This window comes from Hyaena hyaena, unplaced genomic scaffold (genome assembly GCF_003009895.1).
Source record: "Hyaena hyaena isolate Hyena2069 unplaced genomic scaffold, ASM300989v1 scaffold_97, whole genome shotgun sequence".
NCBI classification, from domain to species: Eukaryota; Metazoa; Chordata; class Mammalia; order Carnivora; family Hyaenidae; genus Hyaena; species Hyaena hyaena.
The window spans coordinates 881319-901152 of record NW_024080728.1 but is presented as its reverse complement, the minus strand read 5'-3'; the positions used below and the strand labels follow the sequence as shown (position 1 = coordinate 901152).

Here is a 19834-nt window from a genome sequence, read left to right as displayed (position 1 = left end):
TTTGTTAAATTTACTCCTGAAAATTTTATTTTTTGACAGATATAATAGGTGGAATTGTGTTATTAATTTCATTTGAAGTTTTTATATTAATTGTAAGGAAATACAACAGGTTTTTGAATATGTAGTTTCTATCCTATAACTTTATTGACTTCATTGACTAACTCTAGATGTTAGTCAGATTTATATGTTTTATAGATTTATAAATCTAGTCAGTCTAGATTTATAGGATTTTCTCTGTATAAAATCATGAAACCTGCAAAGAGATAGTTTTACATTTTCTTTTGCAAATGGGTGCTTTTTATTTCTTTCTCTTGCATCAATGCCGTGACTGTTACTCATTCTTGTATTCATTCATAAAGAGTTGAGCAGAATCCAGGGACACTCCCTGGACATATTATGGATTTCATTCCAGTGGAAATACCCCTTCTCCCTGAAGCATTACTCTTGAAAAGCAAGCAGGGAGATTATATGTGCTGTTTGGCTCTTGTACCCTGGGATAGAGTACCAGATATATAAATCACCTGACGCTAAACACCTTATAGTCCATGGAGTTTTGAAGTATCCTGCTCTTGGGGGAAGCTCTTTACTATGGGAAAAGGGAACTTAGTCCCTGCTGATTCATTGTCCATAAAATCCAGAGTGAGGTCTTGAATATTTTCCACTAACTGCACCAAACAGTAAAGTGAATTACATAGGATACTCATTTGTAAAATAAATATTTGCTCATTACTGTATGATTTTGTTTTAAGTAAGAACCATTTCATATGGTGAAAGTATATTCAACTTTACTTATAATTGCCAACTGTGTCATTTTTCATTTCCATCAGCAATTTTGCAGAGTTCCAGTTGCTCTGATTCTTCCTCATTAGTACTTGGTTTTTGTTTTGTTGTTGTTGTTGTTTATTTATTTTGAGATAGAGACAGCACAAGTGGTAGGGTCAGAGAGAGGGAGAGAAAAAATCCCAAGAGGGCTCCACGCTGCTGGTGCAGAACTCGGCATAGAGCTCAAACTTATGAAACTGTGAGATCATGACCTAAGCCAAAACCAAGAGTTGGGTCTGAAACTGGCTGAGTCATCTAGGCACCCCCCTCATTAGCACTTGTTATTATCCAGTTTTAAATAGTTTTTATCATGATTTAAATATTTATGCTTTTGTTTTTAGCTATTTTAATAGGCATGTAGTGTGGTTTTAATTTTCATTTCCTAATGACTAATAATTAATATTTTTTTATGTGTTTGCTATCTGTATATCCCCTTTAGTGAAGGATCTATTCAAATCTTTTGCCCATTTAAGAAAATTGGGTAATTTTTCTTATCAATAGGTTTAGAGGATTCTGTATATATTTTAGATACAAGACATTTATCCATTAGATGATTTGAAATAAGTTTCTTCCAATCTTTGGCTTGCCTTTTTATTCTGTTAATAGTGTCTTTTAAAGAATAAAAGTTCTTAATTATGGTTAAAGTTCAATTCTATAATTTTTTTCCTAATGGATCGTGCTTTTTTTTTTATATCTAAGGAATCTTTGCTTAACCAAAGGTCACATAATTTTCTGTCTTTTTCATTTAGAACTATGATCCAATTTGGGTTATTTTTGTATAAGATATAAAGTGTGGGTTAAGGTTCACTTTTTTGCATGTTGTTCAGTTATTCCAACATCATTTGTTGAAAAGACTATCCTTTCCACTTTTATTAAAAAAAAACCAATTTTATTAAAAATTAGTTGACCATGTATATGTAGGCCTGTCTTTGGCCTCTGTTCTGTTCCATTGATCCATATGTCTATTCTTTCACCAATATTGTATGGTGTTGACTATTGAGCTCTATAACTTTGTTCTTCTGTTTCAAAATTAATTCGACTGTTCTAATTCTTTTGCCTTTTCATATAACTTTTGCATTCAGCTAGTCAATTTCTACAAAAAGAAATCCTGCTGAGAGTTTTATTTGAAATTACATTGAATCTATGGATCAATTTGGAGTGAATTGACATCTTAACAAAATTGCTCAATTTATGAACATGGTATACCTTTCTACATATTTAGATCATCTTTGATTTCTTTCACCAGTGTTTCATAGTTTATACTAGTTTAAAAAAACAGTTTATTTTTTGAGGGAGGGAGGGGCAAAGGTGGGGACAGAGGATCTGAAGCAGACTCAGAGCTGACAGCAGCAAGCCTGGTGTGAGGCTCAAAGCCACGAACCATGAGGTCATGACCTAACCAAAGTTGGATGCTTAACACGCAGGTGCCCCTGAATTAACTAGGGTTGTTTTTTTTTTTTTTAATGCTTTATTTATTTCTGAGAGAGAGAGACACACACAATGTGAGCAGGGGAGGATCAGAGAGAGAGGGAGACACAGAATCTGAAGCAGCCTCCAGACTCTGAGCTACCTGTCAGCACAGAGCCTGACACGGGGCTCGAACCCATGAACCGTGAGATCATGACCTGAGCTGGTCAGACGCTTAACCAACTGAGCTACTGAAGTGCCCCTAACTAGTTTTAATTCTTGTAATAACTAGCAAGATACTATATAGTTGGGAATTATTTATATATGGAGCATACTAAAGATTTGAGGTAATTTCTTGTTGATTTATCAATGCAAATACAGTTTTCCTAAGTAAATTACAAGTAAACTGCTGTATAGAGTAATAGAATCTAGAAATGGGAGCAACTTTCCTGGTTGACTTTTTGGATATCTCATTGTAGTGCAGTTTGACTTCCTAATATTTGGGTTACTTTTGGCATTAATCACTTGTAATGGGGCTACTCCTCTTTCATTAGAAACTGAGATACTCTTCATGGTTTTTCCATTTGAATCATTGGTCAGTTGGACATGGTCATTCTTTGTAGACCTTCTCAAATGTTACCCTGTTCCTTGTAATAGGCTCAACTGTTTGCCTTTTTACAAATAGAAAGTTAAGCTTTGTATTTTAAAAATAATTATCAAATTCAAGTGTTTCTCCAAGAACATAAATTGTGCTAACATATCATTTGTCCTATGTGAGGGTTATTGTTCTTTTTATACAATTAGAAGACTTATTCCTGGTATCTCACAACTTTCTAGTATCCTTAGGTCCCCAAAACAAAATTTATACTTATACTTTTAGGCATCACAGTTCACTCCATTTTAGTGGAACTCATTATTCATTCTTTGTTATGAAAACTTGCTAGTACTTTGGCATGCCTATTACATTAAATCTCAACCACTGTGTAAAATAGGTATTCTGCCATCTTTTTAACAGACCCAGAAAACAAAGTTCAAGACACTTAATAGTTTAGGATTACCCAAAATAGTCAAAATATGAAAGTTGAACCGATGTCCTCTAACTCCAAGTCTAGTTCTGCTCCTGTTTGTATATCATAATTATGTCACTTGCTCTTACAACAACTAGGCATTATACTGTATTTTGAGCTCTCCTTTTCGTAGATATAGTATTGGAGCTTTATTCCATTTTATTTTATCCTCATATCTAATACTTTTATTGTCATATCAGACTTTTTTTGTATGTATCTTTCTCCTTTTCTCTTTTTAAATTTTAGTTTGGGATTTCTAATATCATCTGGCATGGTTATTATCTGTTAGCATAATGATTTTAGTCATTTTCTCATTGAATCATGAATATTGCATACATTACAAGGTAATTTCTACATAATTTTAAATTCTTTTTTTGTAGATATCAATTCTCTTTCAACTTAAAAAATGATTTAAAATTATAGAGAAGTTATAAGAAGCGGTACAAAAAAATCCCCATATCCCTTTTAGCCAGATTTACTGGTTGTCAACATTATTGCTATGTTTATTTTACCATTTTCCTTTTCTCTTTGTATTTAAATATATACACAACCACACCTATATATATGTGTGTGTATATATCTCATACGTTGCAGATATTATGATCTTTTACCTCTAAATACTTGAATATTTATTATCTAAGATGTTTATTTATTTATTTTTAAATGTTTATTTTTTATTCTTATTTTATTTTATTTTATTTTAATAAAATTCTTATTTTAATAAAATCCAAAGCAATCTAAATTGCTTTTAGTTGGCTCAGGTCATTTTCTCGTGGTTTGTGAGATCAAGTCCAGTGTAGGGCTCTGCACTGACAGGGCAGAGCCTGCTTGGGATTCTCTCTCCCTCTTTCTCTGCCCTCCCTTCCCCCCCCACTCGTGTGTGTGAGCTATCTCTCTCTCTTTCTCAAAATAAATAAATAAATATTTAAAAAATAAAAATATGTTGGTAGATCAATGTGGGTATAATTCTTAATTGACTTTCCTATATATCTTTAGTAGATGGTATAGTAGAAGGATTGTGTGGTTTGGTGCTGGACCCACTTAAGTGAAATATTTTGTCATCAGTATTTCTTTGGATCATTTGTTACTGCTTCCTTTGGCCTTGTTCTTTCTGGCTCTCACCTCTAGTTTCTGACACACCTAGTGCAAGTGTGAGAGCTTATTGCCCTACCCTACATAATGCTGCCATTCAGAGCCTGAGAATCTTTTTTTCTGTGTCTGCTTTTTTTTTTTTTCCCTTTGCTGCCTGAACTCAGGGGTGTGTATCATAGGGCAGGCTAAGTTTCAATAGCTTCTAATGTGGAGAGTCCTTTTGGCTGTGAGCAAAGTGGAGGCTTGGTATGTCATTCCTTTGCAGCAGTTGAGCTGAAGGAATGCTGCGTGGCTTGTTGGAAGTTGCTTAGTAGCTTTGAGTGGGGTGTGTATGAGGGTGTATATAGAGAGTTGAGGGTCTTTTAGTCTGTGTGGGTGATATGGAATCCTTCTCGGTGCCATGCTAATCATCAGGGAGTATTTATTGGGTTCCTCCTTATGACCAGCACTTGATAGGAGTGTATAATAGTACACTATTGGAATAGTATAATAAAATACATAATTACGTCACAGTTTAATAGTTGAACAATTCTAGTTCTGCCACCTACGAGTTTGCAAGTTAATATCTTTAAGTCTCCCTCTACTCTTCTGTAAAGTGGGAACTATTAACACCTACATAATAGGTAAATAATAAAGAATGTATATATAGTGTTTAGCAGTTGTTTGACACTAGTTAGTATTTCATTTCATGCAGTCATTCAGGATATATGACTGATACCATATAAAACAAATAGAGAGTAATAAAAACAAATAGAGGATAATATAACATTATAGTGTATAGTCAAATACTTTAATTGTGACATGTAGATTATAAATAGTCTGGGAATTTAGAGAAGGGAAAGAACAGTCTTGTGCAACCATTTAATGTTCCTGTGCCTCAGTTTTTCCACTGACACACTGTGGATAATGCTAGATGATTTCTTAGAGAATGATTAAGATGTTTTAGCATTTTTGCTTTTTTAGATCGTCCGTATGATGATAGGAAGTAAGGAAGGGAGAAGCTTGGGGAATTGTTGGAAACCAAATTTAACACTTAACATTCTTAACTTTTTTACTTTTGTGGACATGGCAGCCTTATATGAAAGCTTAAAGCTGGAGATTAGAAGATTTCCTTCTAGGCACCTGGGTGGCTTAGTCGGTTAAGCATCCGACTTTCGCTTAGGTCATAATCCTGCTGTTCGTGGGTTCGAGCCCCATGTCGGGCTCTGTGCTGACTGCCAGCTCAGAGCCTGGAGCCTGTTTCAGTCTGTGACTCCCTCTCTCTCTGACCCTCCCCTGCTCACACTGTCTCTCTCTCTCTCCCAGAAATAAATAAAAACATAAAAAAAAAATTAAAAAAAAAAAAAAAAAAGAAGAAGATTTCCTTCTAGTAAAGGTATTTTCTTTGGTATTTCTCCCCGTTGCCCCACTGGCATTTTAATTAGTTGAAAAGTAATGTTGGTCAGTGGATTGCCTCTGATTGTGAGTGCCTCAGATATAATCTGAGGATTAAGTTATTTGTAACCCAAATTATCTCTCTGATCCTCTGGCAAAAACAAAACATACAAACAAACAGGGCAGGAGAAGATTTAGTTCTCTTGGACATGATATTAAGGGCATATGGTTTACTTGCCATGAGTATTTCTCTGAGATGGGACATTTCCCCAGAACAGAGCCCTGAGTGATAACTTGGCCTTCCCACCTTTAAATAGGCTTTCAGAGTCATGAACATGTAAAACACCTCTAAAAATTCCTTTACTTACAACATCTTAAAGAAACTGTTCCAATTCTTAATTTGGTGTATGTTTACTTGGTAGTATTTTTGTTAACTTGATTTGGAAAACTGTATTGGATTTTGTTTTGTCCTGATCAACTGTCTCCTACAAAATTTCAGAGAAATTTCCTATGGAAGTAAAGCTACTCACACCTTTTTTTTCCTCTTTGGTTTGAGCGTTTCTCCTTTTTATTGTTGTTGGTTTTCTTGCGTTTTTTGTTTGTTTGTTTTTGTCATTGTTTGCCAAGGTTTCAAGTTTATAGTGAGAGGTGAGGCAACGTTGATCCTGGCAGAACAGCACAAAGCCAGGAGAGTCATTAAGTGACGCAAGCTTTCAGTTTTTTTTTTTTTCTTTTTGTTAAAGCTCTCTGGCACAGTTGGCTATTCTAGTCACAGAGGAAAAGAGAAGAGACTCTTCAAAGTTCTGGATGGAACGATGGAAGCTGTTTGGGGCATATTAAAAAAAGAACAGCAGAAATAAGAACAAAAACGCCATATAATTCAAACAAGATTTCTTACCTTAGTGGAATCTATGTCAGTTGCTTAGAACTTGAGTTTTACTTCAGACAATGATGGGACAAGGCAATAGAAGGTGAGGAGGGTTGCATTGCATTCTTATCTGTCTGCTTCTCTTTCCAGTTGGAAAAAAATCTTCAGTCCACAAGGAGCATCATCAACAAGCCTAAGAATACATCCTACCCTGATCCTGGATTCTGTTGGAGTTGAGGACTGCAGCTACTTCACCACGATTTAATGGAGACAATTCAAGAAAAATAGAAGGACGCAATACCTAAGGATTTCTCTGTTTGTGTTTGTACTGTACCATGTTAAATTTTGGGCATTGTTTGGAGCAAATGGGGGACAGCTCTGTCATGTGGATCTAAGAGAATACCTGAGTTCCTTGAGCTACATAGATGATGTTTGGAAGATTGTAAACTCCAAATATTTCAACATAGATTCATTGAATTCTGGATTCTTTTTCACAAATCAGAACTCCAGCCGACAGAAATTCTTTCCCAGAAAGATATAAAAATCTTCTCTTAAGTTTTCAAGCTAAATGTGAACGTAATGTCTTGGAAAAGAAATTATTTTTCAGGGGGCCGTGGTAGTGTCCAAGGGATGTTTGCACCTCGAAGCTCAACCTCCATAGCCCCCAGCAAGGGTCTCAGCAATGAGCCAGGACAAAATAGCTGCTTCCTCAACAGTGCCCTGCAGGTAAGGGTCATATCTTTCTTTTTGGTGAACTTTGACTTTTAGTTGCAAATGCTGTGTTTCCAATAGCTGTTCTGAATATAATCATTGATGGTCTCTGTTTGAGGTCAGCAGCCTGAGATCATTTCTAAGTTTATCTGGGTGATCTTAGGTAAGTCACTTATCTCTGAATCTCAATTACCTCATTTATATGAAAAAGGGATTAACAATGATAGTAGAAATAATAACTGTAACTACTATTACTTAACCTGCCCAAAGGGGAAAGAAATTCCATGAACTAAATGATCTTAATACTTGATTATTGACTTTTTCTTGCTTCTTTTTTTTTTCCTTTTGAGATAAAGATGTCTTACCACCCTACTTGCTTTTTTCTAGAAAAGAAAGCAAAGACCTTTCAGGTGCATTACTTTTGTCTTATATAGGCTCTTAGCATACACTAAATGGAGTCCAGTCTTTGTCCATTTCTTCATCCCCTTCCTCTGAGCTCTTCTGTAGTAGGTGATGATTGGTGTCTGGTCAGATATGCTTAAACAGAGCTAGTGGAAAGTAAATTTCAAGGTGTGATTATCTACTCCAGATTTTCTCTTTTGGGTTTGCTTACCATGCTAGTGATCTCAGAATCCCAAAGCTTCCTGTCTGCCTGCTCTGCTTTGTCAGGCCCATAGAATGGTAAGTTCATTCCTTTTGGCATAACTTTCAAGTAATTACTTTCCCTTCTTTTCTGCTTCTCAGAGTAAAAGTAAATAAAACTTACCATCCAAGAAAATTATACGTGGGTAAAATATTATCTTTATGCTTCACATATAATGAAAAAATGTCTTGCTAGATAGAAGAGGAAATATCTTGCTAGATAGAAGAAAAACCAAGACTGTATTTGGTATAAAAAGTACTGGATTAGGGTGCTTGGGTGGCTCAGTCGGTTGATCATCTGATTTTGGCTCAGGTCGTGATCTCACAGTTCGTGAGTATGAGCCACACATTGAGTCTGCTGCTGTCAGTGCAGAGCCTGCTTAGGATCCTCTGTTCCACCCTCCAATTCCCCCACCCCTCCTCCACTCACACACTCTCTCAAAAATAAATAGTTAAAAAAATGAAAATAAAAAGTGCTAGACTTATGAATTAGGAAACTTGGATTCTAGTTTTAGTTTATCTATAGACTAGCCTTTTGACCTTGTACAGGTAATAGTATTTTAGTTTACTCATTTATAAAATAAGAATTTTGGTAAGCTTATATATGTAATAAAGTTTCACATCCTCTCTCTGTTTTCAAATTTTTATTTGAAAACATTAAAAAATTCTATCCTGTCAAGCCTATAAAAAGAGCTTAACTATATTTCCTAATTACTATTATAAATTTCATGCAGTTGGGTGGGGTTCATTGTTTTTTTTCCCCCAGATGATGCATATGGGCTTTTTGAGTGACATTGCATAAACTAATAATACTTTTTAAATTCAGAAGCAGGCAAAAAAACGTATTGATGTAGGAGTGTGTGTGTGTGTGTGTGTGTGTGTTTGTGTGTGTGTGTGTGTGTTTGTATGTGTGTGTTTACCTCCTTCCTGGCCATAGGCCTGTTTTTTATAATTCTCTTTCTTTCTGTATGTTCTATCTGTATTGAAACAATAATATTTATGGCTTTCTGTTCTAATTTCCAGTGCCATATGGAACACATACTACACACACACACACACACACACACACACACACACACACTTCTGTATACTTAAAGATTGTGTCATTGATGGTTTTGGAGTGCCTGTTGTAATCACATTGCAAGTTGAAAATAATTGTTTCTATGACCTAATATTTTGACTTTTGATATGAATGCTCTGTTGGCCACAGATGTATTGAAACCATTATGTTTATTATAAAAAGGTGTTACTTATTTGGGAGTATAGTGTATTTCCAAGAACTTTTGGAATATATACCTTGAAGACACATGAGTAGGAAGAAGCTCCTAGCTATGCTTTGTATGGGGCTCTGGAGGTATAGTGCCTTTTCATATATGATGCCATTTAAAGGTTTCCCAAGCGAGAGTTGGCTGGGTGATGCAGTTGGTTAAGTGTCAGACTCTTAATCTCAGCTCAGGTCATTATCTCACGGTTTGTGAGTTCAAGCCCCACGTTGGGCCCTGCACTGATGGTACAGAGCCTGCTTAGGATTCTGTCTCCTCTCTGTTCCTCTCCTGCTTATGCGCTTGCTCTTTCTCTCTCTCAAAATAAATAAATAAATTTAATTTAAAAATGTTTCCCAAGTAAGAGGAACATCCTAAGGCATTAGGCTATATATTACATCATTTATTTTTTAATTAGAGTCCATAGTTTATTCAGATTTCCTTAGTTTTTGCCTAGCATCTTCTTCTGTTCCAGGATCCCATTCAGGATACTACAGTTACATTTGTTTGTCATGTCTCCTTAGGCTTTTCTTGGCTCTCTTTCTTTAAATTTCCTTGTTTTTGATGATCTTGATAGTTTTAGGAGTAGTACTAGTCAAATATTTTGTAGGATGTGCCACTTTTGAGATTTGTTTGATATTTTTCTCATGATGAGACTGGGTTATGGGTATTCGAGAAGACCATAAAAATAAAGTGCCATTCTTATCACATCATATTTAGGTTACATACTATGAACGTGATTTATCATTATTGATAGCACCATTTTTTAAATCTGTTGACGTGAGGAGGATACATCTCTCAGAAAGGTCCAAAAATTGAAAAATCTAACAAAGATAAAATTTCACACTATAATTCAAGATTCTAAATAAGGTTTCAAATACTATATGATTTCACTTCTATGTGGAATCTAAAAAGCAAGACAGATGAATAAACAAATAAACAAAAAGTAGAATCAGACCTATAAATATGGAGAGCAAACTGGTGGTTGTCAGAGGGGAAGGTGATGAGGGGAGTGGGCAAATGGGTGAAGGGGAGTAGGAGATACAGGCTTCCAGTTATGGAATGAATAAGTCATGGGGAGGGACACCTGGCTGGCTGGCTCCTTGCAGATCATGTGACTCTTGATCTTGGGGTTGTGAGTTTGAGCCTCACCTTGAGTGTGGAGATTACTTTTAAAAAAATCTTTTAAAAAAAAAAAGGTCTTGGGAATAAAAGACACAGCATAGGGAATATAGACAGTGGTATTGCAATAGCATTGTGTAGTGACAGATGGCAGCTACACTTGTGTTGCTGAGCAAAGCATAACATATAGACTTGTGGAATTATTATGTTGTACCCCTGAAACTAATGTAACATGTATCAACTATGCTTCAAAAACAAGTTTGTTCCAAAAAAAATCGTTTCTTGTGTGGACAATTAAAGTAAACCCTTATTCTGCAGCTTTTAGCCCATAAATTTCCCCTTCAAGATCACATTTGATGTATGTTATACCTTATTTTGTCTGTGTGACCTTCATTTTCAAATTAATGTATGTTTGAGAGTATAGTCTTTTTGTACCTTGTGTTAGCTAACTCACCCTTTTTGACATTTGTTTTAATATCCTAGAATGAGTTTTCTCTCTCTCTCTTTTTTTTTTTTATTTCTAGGAGAGAGAGAGAGACAGCGTGAGCAGGGGAGGGTCAGAGAGAGAGGGAGTCACAGACTGAAACAGGCTCCAGGCTCCGAGCTGGCAGTCAGCACAGAGCCCGACGCGGGGCTCGAACCCACGAACCGCGAGATCATGACCTAAGCGAAAGTCGGACGCTTAACCGACTAAGCCACCCAGGCGCCCCGAGTTTTCTCTTGAGAATAAAAATATATTCTGAAGTCATTACCTATGTTTGTTTGAATTCTTGAATTTCAGATCAAATGGAGGCTTTTTATAGAGTACTGAAGTATTTCCCCTTTTCTATTGCCAGGTTTTATGGCACTTGGACATTTTTCGACGTAGCTTTAGGCAGCTTACTACTCACAAGTGCATGGGAGATTCCTGCATCTTTTGTGCTCTCAAGGTAAGTTCTACAAATCTGTTTTTTCTCACTGTTGTTAGGCTGTTGGATGATGAATATTGAGATAGTTTGTTTAATCAGGCTGATGCTAAAGATTTTCCTACTGAATTATTTGACTGTGGCTTAGTGCAAAAGATGAATGTGATCAGTTTTGCTTGCTTCAGAGAATTGTTACTTGGCTTAGGTAGTCTGATTTTCTGCAATTTTTTTGCCCATATGGCTCTATTTAATGTGATAGAATACTATTCAGATGTGCTTAGACTTTGAATATTTACCTGAAGAACTAATTCTAAATTTTTATTTTGAAAGAATAAACAACCAAGTGTTTTTAGTGGAATTAACTATAGTTTAGCAACAAATTCTTCCTACTGAGAAAAGCCAGTACTAAAAATTTCCTATCCTCTAAATGTTTCCCATTACCACATTTAATAGATTCCGTATACCTGTTCTTGACCCTAACATCTGACTCCCAAGTTTTTCATTTCTGAATAAAATGAAACCTGAGGAATCATTTAGAGACAAAGAAGATAGCCTAAAGAGAGAGGTTTTTGAGATTTTAGGTATGCTGCTATAGAGGAAGAACTAAGTTGTATAAAAGGCCCATTCTCCATACTTTATCTGCTTTTCTATGTAGCGTCTCTGTGTTTTCTTGGTTTGTATGTACAATAGATTATTTATGACTAGGTAAGTCTGTGTGAGTTCTGATAAGAACTCTGGATAGAGTCTTTTTTCAGTCTCAAGAAGTCTGAGTTCTTGTTTGTCACAGGGATGCACAGATGTGGTCATTATGTTTAATTTAGTTGCTCTCACATCTTGGAATAAGAACTGTAACAAAAAAATCCAGGAGAATTTCCCAGTTATATTGGTTATTTGCAACAACTGATTCAAGATGGTTTTTTGAGCAGCATTACTTTGGAATTTTAAGTACGTGATGGGCAGGTATCTTTAGAAAGAGATACTGAGTCTTCTGAACATTTTACCACTTGGGTCACAAAAATCTTCTTCTCTTCCCATTGGAAGTATTGGAACTTTTAGCAAAATATATATTATTGACTAATTGGGAAGTTTAAATATGAATTTTAATAAAACCAAATCTTTTATAAGTAGCATTTCTGACTATGCCCATTTAGACAGAATTCCATCTACAGGGGAATTTGGTTTGATTTTCTAACACTGACTGACGTTAAGTATATAATTTTATTTTTTAAATTTTTATTTATTTATTTATTTATTTATTTATTTATTTATTTATGAGAGAGTGTGTGAGCAGGGGAGGGGGAGGGGCAGAGGGAGAGAGAGAATCTTAAGTAGGCTCCGCACCTGGTGCAGAGCCTGACACAGGACTCGAGCTTATAACCATGGGATCCTGACCTGAGCCAACATCAAAAGTTGGATGCTGGGGCGCCTGGGTGGCTTAGTCGGTTAAGCGTCCGACTTTCGCTTAGGTCATGATCTCGCGGTTGTGGGTTCGAGCCCCGCGTCGGGCTCTGTGCTGACTGCCAGCTCAGAGCCTGGAGCCTGTTTCAGAATCTGTGACTCCCTCTCTCTCTGACCCTCCCCTGCTCACGCTGTCTCTCTCTCTCTCTCTCTCCTAGAAATAAATAAAACATTAAAAAAAATTAAAAAAAAAAAAAGTTGGATGCTTACCTGACTGAGCCACCCAGGTGCCCCAGTCTCTAATTTTAGGTAAATAAGAACTATATAGCCCTTAGGCCAGCAAATCCAAGGGAAGTCTGGTTTGTGGCATTTAAAAACTAAAAAGCCAAAGTAAGATACTTGCTAGAGAAATTTGAATCCTGGAGAAATCCCTGGTAGGAGGATCTCCTGAAACTGGAAACTCTCATCTATGCCAGGAAGGAATGATAGACCCCTTCATATGACTTTGATTAGAACTGTACCATCCTCTTCATTGGCCCAGAGGGGACTCTGATGAACTGATTGTCACAGTCTTGTTGTGTTTCAATTTCCAGAAGCACAAATTGTTATTATAATATAAATTAGAATCATAGAAGCCACAAAGATGAAGAAAACCAACCATGAGACTTTATGTGACACCTTCTGAGATACCCAAGTACAGAAAGGAAGATATTTTTTAATTTATGAGGGATGAGAATGTACCTTTGGACTCTTTCAGAGAAGCAATTGCTTATGGCAGATAGTCAAAAGCTCAATTTTGGATCTTTGTAACTCTAAGGAGTCCTAATACTTTCCTGATCACATCATTGTCTCATCTATCAATTAGATTTATTTTCCTTCACTGCTTCTTTTGTTATATTGGGAGTATATTAAAAAAATTGATGTTTTTCCCCAAAGTGCTTTTACAGTCCCTCAGTGCTATATAAGTGTTAAATAATTCAGCTCTAGTTTACATTCTTTTAATTATTGTACACTTCATTTGAAACTTATTATAAATAGACTTACATTGCAGATGGATTAATTTGACAATATGGATAAGCTGAACTTCATTCTAATAGCTGAGAAATTTAAATTGTTAGAATAACCATATTTCTAGTCAGTATAATAAGACAAAGGAAAGATAAAGATTAGGAAGGGAGAAACAAAGTTATCGTTATTTGCAGATTATATGATTAAACCTATTAAATTTAAATGCTATTAAAAAAAATCCCAAGCATCTACTGATATATTAATAGAATCAATAAGAAATTAGCAGACCTTCTAGCCTGTAAGATCAAGGTATAACATTCAATTGCATTTCTATATAGGAGCAACTAATAGAAAATGCAATTTAAAAGAAACTTTTAAATAGTAATAAAGTATATAAAGTAGATATGAATAAATCTAACAAAAATATATGACATTTATATAAAATCCTCACAAAGATCCAGTATAATGAATAATCACAAAGTGAACATCCTTAAACAACTCTTTAGGTAAAAACAGAATACAGCCAGTACTATAGACATTTGAATCCTCCCTTTTTTCTCAGTCACATCTCCTTCTTTCTCCCAGGGGTAGTCGCTTTTTTAATGTTTGCGGTATTCACTTTCTTGTTTTTCCTGATAGTTTTACTACCTATATACTCATTCCTAAACAACTGAATTTAAAAGCATCCTGTTTTTGAAATTTATTGTAAATGGAATCATCCTATATGAAGCTGTGTGAGTGTGGGTGTGTGTGCCTGTATGTTTTCTTTATTGCAGCAGTATGTTAATAAGATTATCATATTGTTATGTGCAGGTTGACTTTGTTCAATTTTATTATCATATGGTATTTCATTGTGTAATAAACCAGTTTATTCTATAGCTGGTAGTCATTTGGATTATTTACAGTTTTTAATCTTCAATGGACAATATTGCCAAGAACATTCTTGTTTATATTTACATATGCATACATATTTATCCTGCATATTTGCCCAGGAATGGAATTACTAGAATCATAGGATATGTATATCTTCAATTCTTTTTATAATACCAACTGTTTTCCAGTATTTCCGTTATGTTTTCCAATGTGGTGATACTAATGTATATTCTGACCAACAAGTTTGTCCTGGAAGTTGAGAAAATTTAATTCTGAAATTCTTATGACAAACAGGGAAGAATAGATAGGACATTCTTTTTTTTTTTTCTTTTTTTTAATTTGAGAGAGAGAGCAAGTGAGCAAGTGAGGGAGAGGGGCAGAGAGAGAGAGAGAATCTTAAGCAGGCTCTATGCTCAGTGCCAGAGCCCCACATGGGGCTTGATCTCATGATCCTGAGATCATGACCTGAGCCAAAACCAAGAGTTGGATGCTGAACTGACTGTGCCACCCAGGTACCCCAAGACAGAACATTCTTGAAGAATAATAACAAAATGAATGACTTGCCTTATGTATCAGAGTAGACTAAGTTATGTTTTGGTAACAAACTAAAATCTCAGTGATAAATACACAAAAGATTTATTTTCCATTCCCATTACTTATCTACTGCAGGTTAGTAGGAAACCCTCCTGATTATAGTCACTCAGGAATGCAGATGCCAGCGCTACAACCAAGTTGGCTAGTAGGGAACTTGAGGGAAAGCCAGAGGGAAAAAGAGCTCTGGAGGTTTTTGCACAGACATTGAATGCTCAGCATATCAATTCTGCTCAGAGATTGCAGATTTGAACTAATCATATGGCTCCAATGAATCCCAAAGGGACCATGAAGTGTGATCCTATTAAAATCCTGGGGAGAGGGAAGAACCAGAAATATTTGGCCAAAGTACTAATGACTACCATACTTTATCAGATATCAAGGCTTATAAAACTATAGTAATTAAGACAATGTGGTATCAACACAGTATGACTAATACATCAGTGGAACAAAATCAAGAGTTTAGAAATAGGTATGTGGAAACTAGCTACTTACCTTGTGAATCAAAGGAGAAAGTAGACTTTTCAACAAATGGTGATTAGATAATTGGTTATCCGTATAGAAAAAAAAGGAAGAGTGAATTAGATCCCTATGTCATATTATTACCAGAAGTATGAATTTCAGCCGAGCTAAGAACTAAAATGTGAAAGAAAACTTTTTTTAAGCTTATTTATTTATTTTTAGAGTGAGAGAGAGTGGGAGGGGCAGAAAAAGGAGGGTGAGAGAGAGAGAGAGAGAGAGGGAAAGAGAGAGAGAGAGAGAGAGAGAATCCCAAGCAGGCTCCATACTGTCAGCACAGAGCCCAATATGGGGCTTGAACTCACTAATGGTGATTGTGACCTGAGCCAAAATCAAGAGTTGGACATTTAACCAATTAAGCCACCCAGGCACCTGGAAAGAAAACTTTAAGTTTTAGAAGAAAATATGAAAGAATATCATGACCTCAGGGATAGACAGGATTTATTAATATAAGACATAAAAAATAGTTTAAAAAAACCTGATAACATTTTACTACAGAAAATTCAAGAACTTCTGTTCATCAGAAGACTCTAGTAGAGGGTAATGACACAAGGTTACACACTGGGAGGAAACAGTGGCAATAAATTAAATAACCAACAAAGGATTGGTATGCAGCATAGCACTCCAGAGAATTCCCATAAAGAATAAGTAAAAGATAATGGAGTCAGTGGGAAAATGGGGAAAAGACATAAACAGGCATTTCTCAGCACAAGAAACCCAAAAGATCTCTAAGCATATAAAAGATTCTTACCCTCCTAAGTAATCTAAAAAATATTAACTAGGGACCCCTGGGTGGCTTAATCAGTTAAGCATCTGACGCTTGATTTTCTGCACAGGTCATGGTCTCCTGGCTTGTGGGTTTGAGCCCCATGTTGGGCTCTGTGCTGACAGTGCAAGCCTGTTTGGGATATTCTCTCTCTCTCTCTCTCTCTCTCTCCCCCCCCCCCTCACTTTCTGTCCCCCCTGCACTTGTGCACGCAGGTATGTGTGCGTTTTCTCTCTCTCTCTTCCTCTCAGAATAGATGACTTAAAAAAAAAAGGGGGGAAAAAGGAATGTAAAGTAAATCAATGGCCTTTAGATTAATAGAAAATTTAAAATTGGATAAAATTGATACCTGAAAGGTGGAATAATAAGAAGTTATACATACTTGCTGGTTGGAATATAAATTGATACCACTACTTAGGGAAATATTTTAGTGCTCGTTTCGGCAGCACGTATACTTAGGGAAACATTTTGTCATTACAGTTTTTGGGTAAAATTGAAGTAGCATATACCTACCATTCAGTAATTCTACTCCTGGATACATATTGTAGAAAACTTCCTTGTACATACATACCAGAAGATATATTCGAGAATGGTCAAAGTAATATTTTTGTGATTATAGAAAAATGGAAACAGCCTATTCCAACTATAGTAGAATAGACTTAAAAATTATGGTTTATTCCTAAAGTAAAGCACTGTAGTAGTGTAAATGAATAACTGTAGCTGCATATATCAGCTTGGATTAATTACAAAAACATTGCAGTGAAGCAAGTCACAGAAGGTTATACAAACTATGATTTCATGTATATACAAAGTAAAAATGGGCAAAACTAAACAACATGTTGTTCAGGTATACATATATGTGAGAAAGAAGGAATGATTTTCATAAAATTCAGGACACTGGTTATCCCTGGAAGGTGGAGGGAAGGAGATTATAATCAACTGGGGAGTTTCACACTTGTTAATTTTTTCATTTCTTAAATTGGTTGTTGGACACATGGGCACTTCTTTATTATTCTTTGGCTAAATATATACATCATGCTTGTTTTTTAATTTAAATGATGACTTTTATTATAAGTACAGGAAAGTACTACAGTCATTTTAGAAAAGCACATAGAAGTGTAAAGAGGAAAATTAGAAATTGCCTGAACTGCATCACAGAGATTGTCATTTCTCTTTATGTCTCCTTTTTGGTCAGTCATATTTCTAGTAATAAGTCTTTCTGTTCATTTATAGTAAAAGAATTTTTTCCCCACATTCCTAAGTTGCTTCTCTATCTCTAGTATCATCCTATTTCATTTGTTTTATCCTAAGAATATGCTGGAGTGCTATTTTGAAGTTACTCCCTTCTTATAACTTTGAAGTGGCTCCCAATTATTTCTTAAATCACTTAAAAATGTATGATTATAGACATTTAAAAAACTAGTTTCATACTTTCTTTTTCCTTTCCTTTCCTTCCTGAGGTACCCTCCTTTTCAGCTAAGATGGTGCACTTTCTATGACTACATTGCAGATGTTATTCACTTTGCCTGGATCCCTTAGCACCCAGAACAATAACATAACAATAAGCAAAACAATGCATCCCTTTAAAATAAAAACACATCTAATCCTTTCAAAATTCCATTTCAGAAACATATCTTCTTAATGAAGTTTTAAAAATATTATCTCGATCTAGAACCATGATTGTTTTACTTACCAGTATTTAGCATGGCTGAATGAATTTTTGGAAAGTTGGTTCAGTTTTTCTTCCCTGTTCGTATTCCTCACAGTGCTTGCACCATTATATAAATACTTAACTTTTCTGGGTTCATATATTCTTTTAGTAGTCCTTGGATTTTAGTTATAGAGTTCTGGGTACTTGCCTTTTTCTTCACTTTTTTCTTTTTGTCTTATATGCTCTCACTCTTGTTGTACTTGAGATTTTCATTGTGGCTTTTGGGTTTATGGTTCTTTTAGTAGGTCTGCTTAATTTAGGCCCCTTAATGCCTCATTTGGTTAGGAAAGGGTGAGGTGTATGTGTGGTGGCGGTCGGGAGGAGTTGATGATGGGGAGATCTGCTGAAGAGTCAAAGCCTGGGATTCTGTCAAGCAGAGCAGTTATCTGGATCCTACAATTAAGTTACATGTTAACTTTGTTGTGTCCCAGTGTGGGTGGAATTCAATATATTTAAATCCCATTTTTTCCCTGCCTTCTGTTTAAAACTTAGAGGAATGTTTGGTGAAGCAAATAAGAATTCCTTTTTACTGGTACTTGGTGACCTGTTTGCATTCTTTAATGCTAAGTTTGAAATGTAAAATTCTTATTTCATAGATACTGTTCAAAACAGAAAACTCCCAAAATTACTGCATTTGAAGTACTCTTTCAGTACTTGCTTATTCTATAAAGTAAGAATTATTTTATGTTGGAACATAATTGTTTAGCTCTTGAGCTCAATATTAAGAACAAAAAAGAGACACAGACATATTCCTAGATGAATCAAAAGCTAGCCAACTTTCTCTTAATCCAATGTTTTGGATGAAGGATTTGCCCTTCTGAGTCTGGCTGGAGGATCTGTGTCATTTTTTTTCTCCACTTTTTACTTTACCTTGCACCAATCTTTAAAATGCTTTCACTGTTGGTCTTATGTGAACACCTTTTGTTTAATGTTTTTGCATTTTTTTCTGCTCTCTGAATGTCAGTGTTCTTGGCCTTGTGGCCTTTACCAGGTACCATAGTATATGTTGTGTCCAGAGCTTATAATTGCTTTTTGGAGGTTCATACATAATATTTAGGATAATCCATTTCTTTTGGTCCTGTAAAATATATTGGGTTATTTTTCTGCATTACTTGATACTAAGTTCCTAACGTAATTTCATCCTCAAAATTTTGCATGCAAATTATTAATGATTGCTTTCATTAAAAATAATTTGTGTCAGTATGTCTTTCTTCTTACTTTGAACCACAATGCGATTCAACTCTGACTTAGCAAAAACAAGAGATTTGTGTGCTAATTACTCTGTCTCTTCTAATCCCCTGATTTATTCCCATCTAGTGTTACTAAAAGGAATTTCCTGACCTGAACTGTTGTCATGCCTATAACCCAGAACTCTTATTTATTATTCATATTGAATCTGCCCTTATGTTTCCAGCCCCCAGGGTATGACTTTGGTGTTGGCTTATTTATTTATCTCTGTCCAGGGGAGGAAATCCGTCCTCTGTACTTAGTATGCCACAAAGATTTTGTTCTTCTTCCAGGGATTGTACTAGAGGCTTTGCAGTGTGCCAAGATGTAGGACAGAGTGTTTTTTGTTATAGGCAGAGAAGAATGCTTTATTGATTGATTAAATTCAACAAATCTCCTTAATTAGTGATTTTTCTTTTAAGAATGCTAGTACAAGGCATCAAAGCCAGGTGGTGATGGTGGGGGATAG

General features: G+C 35.5%; 1 protein-coding gene across 11 annotated transcripts in view; it reads left to right on the top strand.

The window, feature by feature from the left end:
• The window catches only part of USP54 (ubiquitin specific peptidase 54), a 78685-nt gene that overhangs the window by 10560 nt on the left and 48291 nt on the right, over window positions 1-19834 (top strand). For 10 of the 11 annotated variants that reach the window (XM_039235092.1, XM_039235090.1, XM_039235089.1 and 7 more), the window contains 2 exons: window positions 6781-7356; window positions 11204-11296. In XM_039235092.1, the coding sequence (XP_039091023.1) occupies window positions 7210-7356; window positions 11204-11296 (240 nt within the window). In that variant the 5' untranslated portion in view covers window positions 6781-7209. Of the gene's footprint in view, window positions 1-6577; window positions 6676-6780; window positions 7357-11203; window positions 11297-19834 lie in introns of those variants that run through there. The other variant, XM_039235091.1, reaches the window with a different exon arrangement.